General features: G+C 54.4%; 1 protein-coding gene across 1 annotated transcript in view; it reads right to left on the bottom strand.

The window, feature by feature from the left end:
* Window positions 1–15,960, bottom strand: part of LOC122371594 (FYVE, RhoGEF and PH domain-containing protein 4-like) — a 63,268-nt gene that overhangs the window by 7,986 nt on the left and 39,322 nt on the right. The window contains exons 3-8 of the mRNA XM_043348014.1: window positions 12,913–13,249; window positions 11,648–11,816; window positions 9,700–9,836; window positions 8,982–9,120; window positions 7,814–8,019; window positions 2,282–2,466 (exon numbers count right to left, since the gene is read on the bottom strand). Of these exons, the coding sequence (XP_043203949.1) occupies window positions 2,282–2,466; window positions 7,814–8,019; window positions 8,982–9,120; window positions 9,700–9,836; window positions 11,648–11,816; window positions 12,913–13,249 (1,173 nt within the window). The remainder of the gene's footprint in view (window positions 1–2,281; window positions 2,467–7,813; window positions 8,020–8,981; window positions 9,121–9,699; window positions 9,837–11,647; window positions 11,817–12,912; window positions 13,250–15,960) is intronic.

Here is a 15,960-nt window from a genome sequence, read left to right as displayed (position 1 = left end):
TCCACTCCATGTGAGACACTGATTGTGCACTGCTCTGGGAGACTGTAGATCTGGCAGTAGTGCTAGACGGCAGGGCGCTGGCTGACTGAGCCGGTCCGGAGACGTTAGCGTGCGCTGATATCTCATCCATACCGTCTCCGAACGCGTCCAGGGACGACTCAGCGCTTGCACTCACTGGCTGGGCAGCCCGACATGCACGAGCGAAGTGATTTCGCTTCTGACAATTTGTGCAAGTCTTACCACGTGCTGGGCAGGATGAGTGCTGGTACTTGTTGCCGGACGTCCTGTGCCGCCCTCCGCACCAGCGACACGGACTGAGCTCCTCCTGGCTGTCAGCATTGGGCGGCTTGTCAGGTTTGTGTCGCTGCTGTTGATATGCAGAGCGATGAGCCGCCGCAATATCTGGTGCTGCCTGTCTGCTGGTCGGCAACACGCCCGTCTGAAGCTGCTTCTCGCTATCGTCGGCAGCCTGCATCGTGAGAAGGGCCTGGAATTTCTGTGCGAATGTCGGATACCGATCGGCTGCCGACAGAATTTGGCTTTGATGCTCTGGGTTGTAAAGACCGACAACCATCTGCGTCTGTAGCACGTCCTCCTCGTAACTGATCGGGCCGGGCTCGGTGCTTTCTGCGTGAGGTCTATGCGCAGTTACTGAGAAGTCGCAGAGAGCGGCTTTGGAACGTAGCCGCGCTACGAAATGCGTGATATCCTCACCTTGGGCCTGTCGAAGTGCGTGGAACTGGCTCCGATGAACCGCAGTATGCAGGCCACGAACTGCCACCGCCTTTATCTGAGAGAGAAGATCGGCCTCATTCGACTGACTTAGAGTTGTTCCTCGCAAGTGGAACAACTGTCTTTCCAACTCCGGGCTGCATGCCGATAGGAGCTCGTGTCTGATGGCTTCCTCTCTAACAAGTCCAGCGACTGTCTTGTATCTTTCCCATTGAAAGAGAAACAATCTCCAGTCTTCGTCACTGGCATCCAAGGCTACCGTCGGGCGGCATGCCCGTGGTGTTGCTGTCGAGTTTTCTCTCGTCAGGAGAGCACGAAACTGCAGTTCGGTGAGAGTAATTAGAACAGGATTCTGTGTGTTTTGTGGTGGGTTCATTTCATTTTCTTCCACCGACCGCGCCATGAATGATATGCAAATGAAATTCAAGTACACATTTTCCAAGTTCTACTTTATATTCTGAATCATCCGCAGTTTCCCGTTCTCGACACACTCATTTAATTAACACTTGTGCACACGCGATTTTGTTATGCATGTTCTCCCGACATGCTGATTGTTAATAACAACCACGAAAGAGTTGGTGAGGATCCTTCAGTGGGGAACGAGCCCACGACGAGGGGAGAGGGTGGGAGGCCACAGGGAGGCACGTGACCGGACTGGGAAGGAGGGGTGGCTGGGGACTGGGGAGGGAGAAAAGCGAACGGAACGAGTAGACGGAGAGGGTGCCGGTGAGGACTGAGGGACTTTGTGGAACCCTCGGACATTACCGTTCAGCCGATGCTAAAATCCAAGTAGTTACGAGACGCACCATCTGCCTCGACGTTACAGGCAATGAGGGGCTGGTACCAATGGAGAGGGTCTGGTGAACAGAGACCGCGACCACTCACTGTGTGTACAGCTCGACGTTACAGGCAATGAGGGGCTGGTACCAATGGAGAGGGTCTGGTGAACAGAGACCGCGACCACTCACTGTGTGTACAGCTCGACGTTACAGGCAATGAGGGGCTGGTACCAATGGAGAGGGTCTGGTGAACAGAGACCACGACCACTCACTGTGTGTACAGCTCGACGTTACAGGCAATGAGGGGCTGGTACCAATAGAGAGGGTCTGGTGAACAGAGACCGCGACCACTCACTGTGTGTACAGCTCGACGTTACAGGCAATGAGGGGCTGGTACCAATGGAGAGGGTCTGGTGAACAGAGACCACGACCACTCACTGTGTGTACAGCTCGACGTTACAGGCAATGAGGGGCTGGTACCAATGGAGAGGGTCTGGTGAACAGAGACCGCGACCACTCACTGTGTGTACAGCTCGACGTTACAGGCAATGAGGGGCTGGTACCAATAGGGAGGGTCTGGTGAACAGAGACCACGACCACTCACTGTGTGTACAGCTCGACGTTACAGGCAATGAGGGGCTGGTACCAATGGAGAGGGTCTGGTGAACAGAGACCGCGACCACTCACTGTGTGTACAGCTCGACGTTACAGGCAATGAGGGGCTGGTACCAATGGAGAGGGTCTGGTGAACAGAGACCGCGACCACTCACTGCGTGTACAGCTCGACGTTCTTCTGGCCGCCGTGGACGTAGAAGGTGTTGCCCGTCTCCAGGTTGTCTCCCTCGAGCACCTCGAGTCCCTCGATGGCGAACTTGGCGCGCAGCCGGTACGCCGGCCCCGAGATGATGCGGTTGTTGATGAGACGCGGCGAACAGAGCAGCAGCAGGTCCGAGAACTGGAGACACAGACAGGGCGGGGACGGGGGTGAGCTGGGGGACGCCAGGGTCAGTCGGTGGTGGGGAAGGGTTCTGCCGAACAGCCGTATGTGGTTTCGACTAAATGTGTGAAGGGTATAAGTTACAGCGCTCGGTGTAGTGATGCTCCGTGGTTTCACACCGGCCGCAACGGCTGTAAGAATGATGTGATGTGGTTACGAGACGTGAACCGGAAGCCATAGTTTATGCTCTATTTAGAGGCATAGCTCCATCAATTGTTATCGCAGTCTGCGGCAGCGGCAAATGGATTCAGCTTCCGTATGCCTGTTCAGCCGTGACACAGCGGCATTACTGATGCGTGGGTCATAAAAGGGTATACCACCGAGGGAAAACCAGCGCGGTATGAGTCAAAGTGACGTCGGAAAGCCGGAAATACGATGGGCGTTCAAAAAGTTCCGGGCTCGACCATGAAGGAACAGAGATGGACTAATAGACCAAAAATGTTCATGTGGTTCATGTATTCAAATAACCAGCGTTAAGACAAACACATTTCGCGCAGCGCTTCGTAAAAGCCCTCAGGGCCTCCATAACCAAGTAGGGTTTCGACCCATCCGGCACGTCTAAGACGGCTGCTTTCGTCTCCCTGCTGTCAGAGAAGTTACAATTGCCAAGCGATTTCCTTATGTTGGAAGGTGGCAAATGGCAAGAGTGTGCAAGGTTAAAAAAGTGGATGCGACACCAACTCGAAGCCACAGCTCGACGTTTCGCAAATCGTCACCCCGCTCATGGACGGCTATCGGCGTATGCACGGCTATCTGTCCGTACCTACGACTTTCTGTCCGTATTTACGTCCTCTATCCGTATCTACGGCTGTCTGTGGTCCGGCAGAAGTGGAGGGTAGACAGTGGACCGCGGCGGTGACAGGCCCTGTCTGTTTATATCCGCCGCCGGCCGGGTGAGGAGTAAACTGTGGTCGTGTCCGCTCAGAAGGCGACTCAGTTGACCTGATGGTATTTGAAACGCCGCCGCCAACGGCATGTCACAACACATGGCTCGTACTTCGAACCAGAACATGCAGGCTCATGACACACACGTTTTTACGAGTATGGATCACAAAATAGCAACAGCTACAGTAGATCACAATGCTGAAAAACTTCAGCCACGCTTGATCTAGGAATAACGAACCGTTGCTTTAGTTTTAATTGAAAGATCAGACACACCCAATGTCACTTTTTGCTCAACTTCGCGTAGTTTTGATGGTTTGATGCAGCCTAAATAAAGCATTGATGTTCGCCGTTTCGAGGGGACACGTAAATGTCGTACAGTTGACACTGAATAAAAATTAACAATCAACACTTGCGGACAATAAACATGCACTAATTTAGGCGTGCATTGTATCCGGGTTTTCGAAATGTTCCCAGGACCCATTGTGTTGATTTACGGGCGATGTGTCAGGTTTATGGCAGTTGGAAAGCAAAAGAAGCAGCCATGCATTTGAAAGATTTGTGATTCCGTCTGGAACTTTTTTCTTGGCGCGGCTCAAAAACCTAAACAACAACTCTGGCACAGCATCCGTTAAGATTCAACCGAACAGGCAATCGATCTCACTGAGGTGTTGCAACACGACTGAATGAGGGTACCGGTAACGACTATAGATATATGTGGTGACTGGCTTAAATACGACGGTGGTTGAGCAGATTATGGTGTTCGGTCTCCACTCATCCGTTTAGAAGTACAAGATCTCACCCTAATGATATGTTCTTGCATCGATAATCGGGCAGATAAGAAGGAACTGCCTGCTCTCCGCCCAGCTGTGGCCCACATTTGCGTGCCGTATAACATAATTTACGGCCTTCCTGAAACGCCCTTCAGCCGGAGCTCTAACAACAAGTCGTAAACCCGCCCGACTCGGCCTCAGACTGCTCCGTCCCGACCCTCGGCCCATTAGCACCCGACTCGGAGGCTGCGGCGAGCCCGCCTTCCGCCGCGCGGCGACCTCCCCACCTTGACCTGACCCCGCCCCGCGCGCGTGAGTCGCGTCTCCCCGCCCCGTCACTGAGCAGTGTTTTTAGTGGCGGTGTTCCCGACGTGCCTCGCCGCGACGGACGCTCAGTCAGTGCCGCCAGCGTTTTTACGCTGTCTGGCTCACGCCCCATTACACAGAGGCAATGGGTGCTGGTATGGAACGGACGAGCCCGTCCAATACACCGCAGAGAGCAGCCTGAGAGGCGCAATGGGACGCGATGGGTCGACCCGGTCAGTGCACAGTGTGGCCGAATACCAGTTAAGCGCGAATTTAATCCCAGCGCCGCTCGGATCCACTGAAAATGGTTATCTGGTTCCAAAACTGACATTTTCCCCTCGCCGGACCTATTGGTTTTCAAAATACGCGCCGGCCGAAAGGGGGGGGGGGCACGACCCCCGTCGCTGTTTCGCCCCTGATGAAGCTAGAGCCTCGCGGAAAAAAAACGAGCGTGTGTGCCGTTAGGAGACGCAGCAACTGGTATCCGATTTTAAGGTCTCAGGTTAACCTGTGACCTCTGAGGTCAGGTCAAGTGGCCCAAGGCACGGATTCGTTTTTTATTAATAACTTCGCGAAAAAAAATGCCGCAGAGCCGCAATTTTGGCATCATCGTGTTCGCCTCGCTCAGGTGCGTCGAATGGTATACTTTTTGTTCGGCTGAAGTCAACTTAAGGTGTTGACCTCGGGTCAAGGTCAGGTTAGAGCCCCCCAGATCACGAAGTTGGTCGAAGGAGGTCATGTTGCATATCATTCGATTCGGCAGGTCTTCCTGAGTCCATTGGTGGCTTTCCCGACTCGCTAGCTCAATTTGATCGGGAGTTATTGACGAAAAACTCTTATTACCCTAGTGACGTCATAAATGACGTCACGTAAGGCCAATAATGCAAAAGTGAAGCATCGGACCTTGCAAGGAGTGCATGAAATCACGATTCCGTGTGCTTGAGATAGGTAATTAGGCTGGAGCCTGTCCGGCCGCGCCGCCCCCGACCTTGGTCAGGTCACGCCGGGCGGCCGACTAGACATGTTCAAAGCTGAATTGACGGCAAATAGGCAAAAAGTGGCAGCTGAAACTTGCTCGCTTATGTTCAGAAATGTGCGGAGAGTTCAGCCATGCCCTATTCGTCATATCCATTTTTATCCATTTTGACATTTTCCAACTTCTTTATGAAATACTATCGTGAGAACGATACACATGCAGGGCTCCTGTTCTAACTCATTAAACTCAGAAACCATTCATTAAAAAGCTACCATGATAGCAGAAACAGCTTCATCATGAATTGTGCTATCCGGTGATATGCTATTTTCTCATATATCTTCTCGAAGCTTCCGTAAAATTTACATTGAAAACTGGACATATTTCTCAGTACCATAGCCCGATTTCAGAAACCGGAGCGTGGGTCTACTTTCGGCAGGGATATAAGTCCTCAAATGATAAAGTGGCTTAAAAATAAGGTTCTATCCGATAACTTCGGACAATTTCCTACCCATTGATAGGTATAAATAACAGTTTATCGAAAGTCGGATTTTTGATTAAATTCGCGCTAATGTGGTATTCGGCAAGACCGTGCAGTGGGCGGACGCGGGGCACGGAAGGACGAGCAAAAACGGCGCGCTGCCTGCCCGCCAGGCGGCAGGACGGGTCAGCCTCGGGAAGCTGACAATGGGAGCCGCTCACCAAAGGAGCCGCCCGGCCCGACAGCGGGCGGCGCCGTGACCTGGGAGGGACGGAGGGCGCCGGGCCGATCTGCATGCGGAGAATGGCGGCGATATCGGACCACCAGGGCGAGAAGGGCAGACCAGCCGCTTTTGATGTCGGTGACGGCCTCTAGTTCTGTCGGCGGGTTATTGATGTGTCCATTGTGGCCGTTGAACGTCAAGGAGATCGAGTTAGTGATCAAAGCTGACTGTGTCAGCAGCCGAGTAACCCGTTTTGATGAATTGCTTCAGGTGAATGGAACGGTGCCTGGTTCCTAGGCTATTTTGGATTTGGATGGACCAGTTGCCTAATGTGGTGATCTAACAACGCCGCCAAACAGTATCAAGTGGCTGTCAGTCTCTTCAGTTTCCACTAATGTGACGCCGTCCCGCCTTGAACTTCCCGCAAACAAACTGTCACTAGGTTATCTCTGGGAGATCACTCACTCTCCTCTCTCTCCTCTCTTCCGTCCCATCCTCAGTCCTCTCCTCTGCTCTCTTCGCGGCTACGCCGGGCGGCCACCGTGACCCGCTCTGCAGCGCTGCTCTGATGGACAGACAAAAAGCCTGATCGCTCGATAGGCCGGCGGCCGGGGGTCACGGGCCGGAGAGGACACCATCAGCCGGCCGCGCGTCAACGACCGCCGGCCACCCTGGCGATGTGTGCCCGGCGGCCAATCATCGGCCGACGGCAAACACGGCGCGTCCGACTGAGCCGGATCCGCCGCCAGATTACCGGCAGACAATACGGACGGACCGAGCCGCGCGGGGATGGACTCCGGCACCAGACAGCCGCAATATAACACAACGCAGGGCCAGGATCGGCCGCCGGCAGCAAATGGACGGGATGGCAAAGAAAATGGTTCGGCGCCATGGCTGAAAACTTGGCTACAAGTTCATAATTGCCGCGAATCAGAATCATGGAGATTCGTTTTAGTAGAAGGAATTCGCGAATCGCGTGTCAGAGAATTCTTCTTTGATATGAAAATTATGCCTTTGGCGAATGCCCTGCTGTATTGTTGTAGATCACTCTCCTTTTAAGATCAATCTTTTTTGCTCACTAAACGAAATCCTGACCGTGTCCACTACTTCGGAGGTTTCAGGATGCCCCGGTGGTACCGCGATGAAAATGCATTGAACGTGACAGGACATTAGGCCAAAATCGCAATAATTGAGATTTACGGTTTAACGGTGCTCCAAGAATATACATTCTCGCGTGTAATGTTTTGTAAAAAGTATCGACAACTGTTAACGGGGCCCACGCATCTGCTAATACGGAACACAGTCGCAATAAAACGGCCCGTTTCCCAGCAGCCAGCTGCAGAGAATGCACATGGGAGGCCGCTAGAGGCGACTGGTGCGACAACACGCGATGCTGATAGCAATAACACGGTATACGTTCGTGACGTTGATGAACCATGTCCTGCAAATTGCTTTGAACTGTATAAAATAAACTGATAATAAAATAAACTGAACCGCTTATTGGTGTAAAAGAATGGTCAGTGGTCACCAGGGAAAAAATTTTAGTCGCGTCCACCAGCAACCTCTCCTCTAGGAAACTGGAAATAAATGTCTCCGAAACAGGTAGGTATGTACTTACATACTAAGCTGAGACATTGGAAATGAAAATAGATTTAAATCTCACTCACGAGGAAGAGGTAGCGCTCCTGGTGGTCGCCGCCGCGCGCAGAGATTTTGCTGATCTTGCCCTGTTTGACGAGCTGCCGGGTCGGCGAAACGAGGTCGGGCCCGCCGCTGATGTTCTCCTGAATCTCCAGCAGCTGCTTGAACTTGTCGACCCGCTTCATCGTCTCGTTACTGTGTGTGGCCGCGTGCGTCACCAGCTCCAGCGCCTCTGTGGAAGGGGAGGTCCCGGTCAGGTCAAATCAGCGTGCCGGCCAGATCAGGTAGGTAACGAGGGCGGAGGGTCGGCCACTGCCCGAGTTATGATACATGTCCGTGATATTTACATGATAAATATAAATGTGAAAGGACTGACACCGCGTTACAAACTGCCCTAGGCTCCGGAACGCATAAGGATCGGCCGAACTGATGTTCGGAATACCGCGTATCGCAAAATGTGTAGTTACGATCGGATCATGACCTGACATCTATCTGTCGGACGTTCGTGCACCAGAGACGCATACCAAGACGCGCACTGCACATACCAGAATTAATGGCCGTGCACCGGCAGCTCCTGACGACTATCCGCCCGCCCTCACTACGTGTGGCGCCCGGGGCTGTTGCTAAGTGGTCACCCGAGGGTGCGATGAATCATTGGCACGCTGCCAACTGCCGCCGGCTATAATTTCCGTGTCGGTGCGGTGCGCTGATGGACGGTGATGGCGGCAGTAACAGAGCGGTGGAATAATCCGTCGGCCGGCCAGCACTCGCCGCCGCTCCGGCGAAAGCGTGTGATGGGCGGATGCATTGTGCAGGCAGGTGGAAAGTGCCAGTCACATCGTCCGCCGCTCTGCCGTGTGACTACGAGTGCTTGTGTGGGAATCCCGAGCGAGCAAAGACTAGCAGTTGGACGGGTCCGAACAGGGTCGGGTGTGAAGTGGGCCAACACCTGCCTCTGCTACTCAATATAACTGCTACGGGTGCCACGACCTAGGGCTGCAAATGATCAACGCTGGTACAGCAGAGAAAACGCGAGTGTATTGAAATGCGAGAGTCGTGAAACATGTCACTACAAAATCACTATAAAATTGTAAAAGCACGGTGACCTCGACTCTCGTCCTCGTTTTGGTCGCATGTGTTACGCGGAAACCCACCACCGTTTTACCATTCACAGCTAGCGTCCCGTTCACGTACTTTTGGTGTCGTCGTAGTCGGGCGAGTCCTCGGGCAGCCGTTTCAGGTAGTCCTTGAGCAGCAGCTCGTAGCGCGGCACTCTCTGGATGGGCACGATCATGTGGTGCTGCAGGGGCAGGTTTCCGCACTCCTCCATCTCCTGTGGGACGGGGAGGACAGGTGCGGTCACAACGCGGCCCCACCGGCTGCAGTATCCCCGGCGACCCATCAGTGTCGGCTGCTGACCCACTGACCCGGAGGCTGATGGAGCGACCCGCCAGCCCTCGGTCTCTGCCGGCCAGCTGGCCGGCAGAGACCGAGGGTATCGCCCATCGAGCGGGACGCACCGCCGATAGTGCGTCATCAGCACGCGGGCTCCCTAAACCTGCCACCGACGAGTGCAGTGCACACCTCGGTAAGTGACGCAGGCACACACGCACTGGTCACTGTCTACCTCACTAGCCGGCGCAGGCACGCCATACGCAGACACACAGGTCCGGACAGTGATAGTTCAGAGAGGAGAAAGCCATCCAATGATGAGGTTACGATAATGTGTTTGGTCCGTAATTTTTACAAACCAAGTTGATACAGCAGGTATCACGTTTCATCTTTGGCTTCCTCATTCCATCGACCCAATCGTATGTAGATCGAGCAATCAAAACCATACTTAAATTTCTTATCTGCTCTGGCCATTGCCTAAGATTGAATAAAACATAACCGCAAACGCATAAGAACTCACGTGTATCTCGTTCATGATGGCCGCGAACCGTGACGACTTGGCCGCGAACGCGTTGATCAGGTTCATGGCGTTGTCGAAGTTCTTAACGAACTCGGTGTACATCTTGAGGAACGGCGCGCACGACTTCATGATATCGCCTGCAAATGTTCACACGGAGATGTCAGTCGCCGTTTAAAAGCAGGCACACGGACTCGTAACAAGTGAACAAGTAAACCAGCAATCTGCATCATTCCCTCGTCATGCCACAAGTCGAGACTTCCGTTCGATACGATAGCTACCGCCTCCCGACGCCGTTGCCGACTCATTGTTTGAGTTTCGACCGGTGCCGACTGTGACCGACCATTTATAAACGGTCTTGACCGGCTGTAATGACAGCTCCTCTCAACGGGCGGCGAACGAGAGCAGCGCTAACCGCCGAGCCCAGCCTTGGAGTCTACCCGGGACGCTACGTCGTTACCTACCTATTCGTCAGCAGTGGCCCGGGATCGTTACAGACAAAAAAAAAAAATAGTTTGCATAATAGCACAGTAGCGTCACCAATGTGCCACCCAGAAAATCCCGCAGAGAAACAGTAAGTACCCAACGTCAGGGATAGTGGCAAAAGGCTCCAGCTCGTAAATGCAATCAAAGGGCAAGAGCCAGGAACAATAGCAGCACAGCACCCGTACTGAACAGTGAACAGCCCACCTGTTCACCCCCTCCCCCCCCCCCCACCGGACGAGCTGCATGCCGCCAGAAGGCTGTGCAGTGTGCACTGTACCGTGTGCCCACTGTGCCCCCCCCCCCCCGGCAGTCCAAACGCCTTCCTGCAGCCCCACCACCACCTACCCAGCGCCAGCCCATTGTGCACACCCCCACACATACACCCGCCGCGCCGCGCCGCTGCTGTTGGCGGCAGCCCGTCGCCTCTGTTTTCGGTCGGGGTCAAATATTTGTCCCGAGGCGGAGAGGTGGAGGAAAGCGGCGCTGGTTATGTGAAGGGAGGCACAGAGAGCCACAACAGACTGCCTGGTGGGATATCGCGGCAGCGGGGTTTTATTATAATCAGAGACTTAATAATAGAATGAACGTTAGTCAAAGTTGGTTAACGGCACGTATATCTGGCTAAGTGAATGAGCATGCATAGGTGAATCATCATATCCGGCTCTTCATTCAGCTAAAAACGATTTATCATACACTTCAGCCCATCCTCCCACCTCAGCCAGCCCATCCAGACCAGGTGGGCACCGGGTCGGCCCGGCCGTTACGCTGGCCGAGCCGGGACAAAGGATGGCCGGGTCGGTGGCGACCACCACACGACTCCCGGCGCAGGACGGGACCCGGCTAGCTGCTCAAATCCTCGATCCGCGACACGAAACACCGATAGCGTTCGGGGCCTTTGGATCATTTATTTTGAAGCGAACGCATATTCCCGGAGAGAAAAAAGAATAAGGTCCAATAATTAAGTTGATCAGATCTTACCGAGATTTAGAGGCCGACCAAGAGTTATGGAGCTTTGTTTTTGAAACAAAGGTTTCACACGGGCGAATCAGAGCTTTGGGACGCTCCAGGTGCGAGCCCACGGGCGGCGGTTTGTTTAAACAGCTGCAGCTGTGAGCTGGCCAAGCCGCAGCTGCAGCCGTTATCTATGTTTGGCAGGCGCCGGCGCCGATCCGCCACCCGATTTATACAGCGCGGAGAAGAACCGTCACATTGTTTGGAACAGAGCGGAGGGGCCGGACGCCCACCTTTCGCCAGCCGGGGCTTACACAGAATCTGCTGACTCGGCTGAAATACCCCGCGGGCCAGTGTCATCTCCCTGTACTGATACCATCCGAGGCCGCCCATGATCGCGGACGGATGAAGGGCCGCAGTGGACAGTCGGGTGCCGCCCAGCCCAGTGAGGCGGCGCGCGCCCGTAACGAGCTGCCGTAAATTATCAGCCGCCACTCGGGCAGCGCGCCCTTACCGATCCGCGGGTCGTCCTCCCAGCTCTCCAGCCGCGCCTCCAGCTGCGGCAGCATGTGGTCCTTGTGGAACTGGTAGATGGACTTGACGTTGGAGAACATCTGCGCCGTGATCTCGTTGTTGAACATGTGGTGCGCCCGGTTCTCCTGGTCCACGCGGAAGTGGAAGATCTGGGCGGAGGAGCGGAGCGTGTCAGCGGGCCGTCGGCGACACGGATCGTTCTCAGAGCCAGTCATGACATATCTACTCGGTACTCAGAAACGATGACAACACCGTCTTTTTAAGGCGGCAACAGAGGGTGTGGCACAGATAAATGGTCCAACTGGAATTATAGCTTTCAGCTAATGCGGTTCACATCACCACTAATTAGCTACGTAATACCGGTCTCGCCCGAATACTTATTACTAAGTCGCTTTCTAATAGCTGAATCAGTGCCTAAAACACCAATAACCGGCCGCGCTGTCCCCCTGTGTGACGGTGAGCCTGCCCCGATGCAAAGTATCGGCCCAGGCCCAGCGCCGGTCTGACCGAACCCCAGCTGCCCCAGTTGAGCATACGGAGCCGAGTGCCGGCCCAGCCCAGCCGTGCACGGGCGGCACGCCTCAGCCCTCACAGCGTGCACGGGTACAGGAAGTTTGTCGGCACCGAGGTTCGTCGAACGGCACTGAATTCATTCAATTCATTTCAAACTGACGGCGCCAGGGCCGTATTTCATACCGCTCAGAGATGCCGGGTTTTTCAACACTCCAGCATAGAAAACAACAGTCTCATTCTGCATCTAAAAAAATATATCGAAGTAGGTAGGCGGTATTTGTATTTGAGTACCTACTGCAAAATCTTAGTGCGATAGATTGCATACAAGACGTTAGATGTAATCCGACTGGGGTTACGGAACATCTGCTTTTAAAAAGACTGAATGGAGCAAATTTCTCCAAATGATATAAATATTGTTGCTAAATACGAAGGGCAACTACATTGAGACACGAACAAAATCAAACAACGCCAGACATTGACAGCTACACGTGGCTTCGGAGCGTGACGGGACGGTCTATTTCTGCAAACACTACAGATGCCTATCCAATCTCATATTCGTGGGATTACCTCAGCGATTACACGCCATTCCAAAGTGTAATCTTTTAAGCCTCCGAATAAACTTTCGACATAGCGTTGTTTGAGTGGTACACATCCAAGTTGTCAGAAGCACCTCGCTGTCCCCTCCCTCCCCATTGACCCCCACTGCACCGCCAGCGGCGCCGACCGTCTGACCTGGTCGATGAGGTGCAGCTCCTGGACGTACTTCCGCTCCGTCACCATCAGCTCCTGGGCGATCTTGTGGAGCCGCTCGCGGCGCCGGCGGGCCTCCTCCTCGGCCTGGGCCACGTCGTCCCCGAGCTCGGCGAACCGCTCGGCGGCCGGCTCGGAGGCCGCCTCCGACGGCGCCTCGGACGCGCCGTCGTCGGCCGCCTCGAGCGTGAGCGCCGGCTTGTGCCGCCACTGCAGGTGGCGGCGGCGCGCCGGCGCCGGCAGGTAGAACTCGTCGTCATCCGACTCCGACTCGGAGACCTCGAACGTGTCGGCGAACGAGTACTGGGCGCCGCTGAACCTGCAGGGACGGACAGGGACGGGTCACCAGGGGTGGACGGTCGGCGTACTGCAGGCGGAGAAAAGATCAGTCACGAACGGACGATGCTCGTCGGGTTGTTGTGTCAAAAGTACAACCGGCGAGGGTAATCTAAAGATATCCGTGCTTGGTGTAAATCCGCATATGTTTGGTTTGAGGGTAAACTGCCTGGAGCTTCGTGTCGATAACTCAGATTTTATCTCGTATCGATAATCTCGTGTTTGCAAATGCGGCCAACGGTGGCTGTTTTCCACTTTAGTCTCATTCGACGATAAATTTATCCAGTCGTAAGAAAGCACCTATAAGCAACCCGGAATATAGGTGTTGGCATAGTGAGGCAACGCTATATATGCGCAGCACAAAAGAAAACGGAAGAACGAGTAAATGTATCAATTTATGAGCGGATGAATTGATAAACCGAATGAACGGCGATAATGGTCCACGAAGTAGCCGTTTTCTACACATGATAGCATGAGGTATGGCACAGAGTGCCGACTGCGCCGTCCTTCCACAACCGGCTGCCATTGTCCCAGTGTGTGAATCCGCTGCCGGTGCCGACTCGGTGTTTGTTTACCAGTACGGTAAGAACCGTCCGAACGATCCGGTCCGCGCCCCGGCCGTGCACGTGTGTCCGTGTGTCTGTGTGAGTATTTGAGTGCGCAGGTGTGTTTTGGTGCGCGTCAGAACGTCGGCAAACACATTTATGGGTATTTGTTTTCCCTTTTGCGCGTGCTGAGAGGCTCCTTTGAAGACTTATCCGACTTCCTGGAGAGCCAGGCGCGGGCGGAGTGACAAACGTGCAGCGGGCGACCATTGACCATCACGCCGGGCGGGGGCGGCACTCGGCACCATATGCAGTATGCGCTCTGCAGCTGCATAGTGACGTCATCTGCACTTCCTGTGTTCGTCGAACTGGCCACGCAGTGCCCGTACAGCGCGTGACGTCAGCCCCGTCCGATCAGCGCAGCGGCGGCCGCGGCGCAGTCAGCGGCGCCGACACTCAGCGCGCTCCGTGACCTCAGCGGTGAGCCGAGTGGGCGGCGGCGCCCGTCCGCAGGTCCTCCGCGCAGCGGCCGCCCCGGGAGCCGCCACCCCCGCGCCAGCGCGTCACAAGGCTCTTACGCGACCTCCACGTAACCGGCGCCGTCTGCCGCCGCCCGCCAGCTCGCGGGGAGCTGACTCAGCCGGGCGTTCTGGATCGCTCGGAGGCGCGGAGAGCTGTGGCTGGCCGTATATAGGTAGCTGTCGCAGCCAGCCCGAGCGACGTCAGCCTTTCAATGCAACAGTGAATGTGCTGCTCCCTCGCAATCAATGCATTGTTGAAGAGTCTCAGAAGACCGAACTGGTCTGGAGACGAGGAAGAGACACAGACGTAAGAGCCAGGGGAAGGGAGCTGTCTGTTGTGTTTGAGATGCTGTAAGCACTTAATTGTGATCAACTGGACACTAAAGGAGGCCGATGATCGAGACAAATCGTCGTTCCACGACGATCACCATTCGTTAGGTAGGTAAAAAAAAAAAATTATGGGCCATTGCAGCAACAATAGTTGTCTCTCGCAATTCACATCTATGACGTTACTTCGGTGCGAAATATGAATTCCGACCACGGCGTATGATTTCTATTTGCTCCAGTTACACGTCCACATTAAGTGTTTATGAAACATATCGGTGGCACAGTAAAAATTGCTTTTTTCGCTCGATCCACATCACAGTTGGTATGTCCGGTCTGATGCTCGTTCCGTTTTGAGAAAACCATAAATCAATCCTTGAAACCTTATTACCGCGATACCACAACTGGCGTCAAGGAATACGAACCGTGGACCGGGCCTTGTCATGCCAAGTTACCAGACTGGAATTCGCCTCAGGAGCGCGCAAGCAGCCTTACCTATCAGTGCAAGACACCGCACAATATGGTCAAACCGATACATTTTGTCTAATTTAAGCGGCACGTAGGTATTTTGTAGAGGGATAATTGCCCAAAGTTGTGTGCTTGCATTCGTACAAACTATTCAACTGCCTTGTGTTTATCGTCGACAGCTTTATCAAAGTTTTCGTGAGCGACAAGACAGGACATAATGCCGGCATAGAGGGTTCAGTGTCTGAGGCAATTGATCAGCCGCCTCTTCGTTCCGGCTGAGTATCATAGTCGACCGTCGTTCTCAGTTATTCGGCCAACTCGAAAAACTAGCGGTCCGTCAACTCGATATGTCCACCTATTTGATGGACTGGAACGTGATGTCATCGAGCGTCGAATAGACATCGTGATCGTCATATCCTTGATACACCTGTCATTAGCCAACAGATATGATCCACACACCTCAGCGCCGATCGCAGTTCAGTACGCCGGTCTCCCCAACGTCCACCATGTGGCGTTGGACGCTCGACCCCCAGCATTGGAGCCGCCTAGCCCGTGACGCGCGGTGCCGTGCCTGCGGTGACATCACACCTCTGTGCCACCGCTGCACCTGACGGATCGGCCACCCCGTCCGGCACGAAACAACAGCCGTCAACACCTGCAGGCTGCAGGAGCTGCCAAACAAACAGACCCACCAGCTGCCATGGCGCCCGAGTCCCCGACCCGCCCCGAACAGATCAGCCTGCCAGCATTCATCTCAGTCCAGGCTTCCGGGACGGTCCACGGACGGCTCTTGGCGGGCCTCCGCGGCCCTCGGAACATTCCAGGCGGAGCGCTGA

The sequence above is a fragment of the Amphibalanus amphitrite genome, unplaced genomic scaffold (genome assembly GCF_019059575.1).
Source record: "Amphibalanus amphitrite isolate SeventyFive unplaced genomic scaffold, NRLGWU_Aamphi_draft 001261F_arrow, whole genome shotgun sequence".
NCBI lineage: Eukaryota > Metazoa > Arthropoda > Thecostraca > Balanomorpha > Balanidae > Amphibalanus > Amphibalanus amphitrite.
Note: the sequence above shows the minus strand (reverse complement) of the source record. Positions and strands in the feature narration are given on the sequence as shown.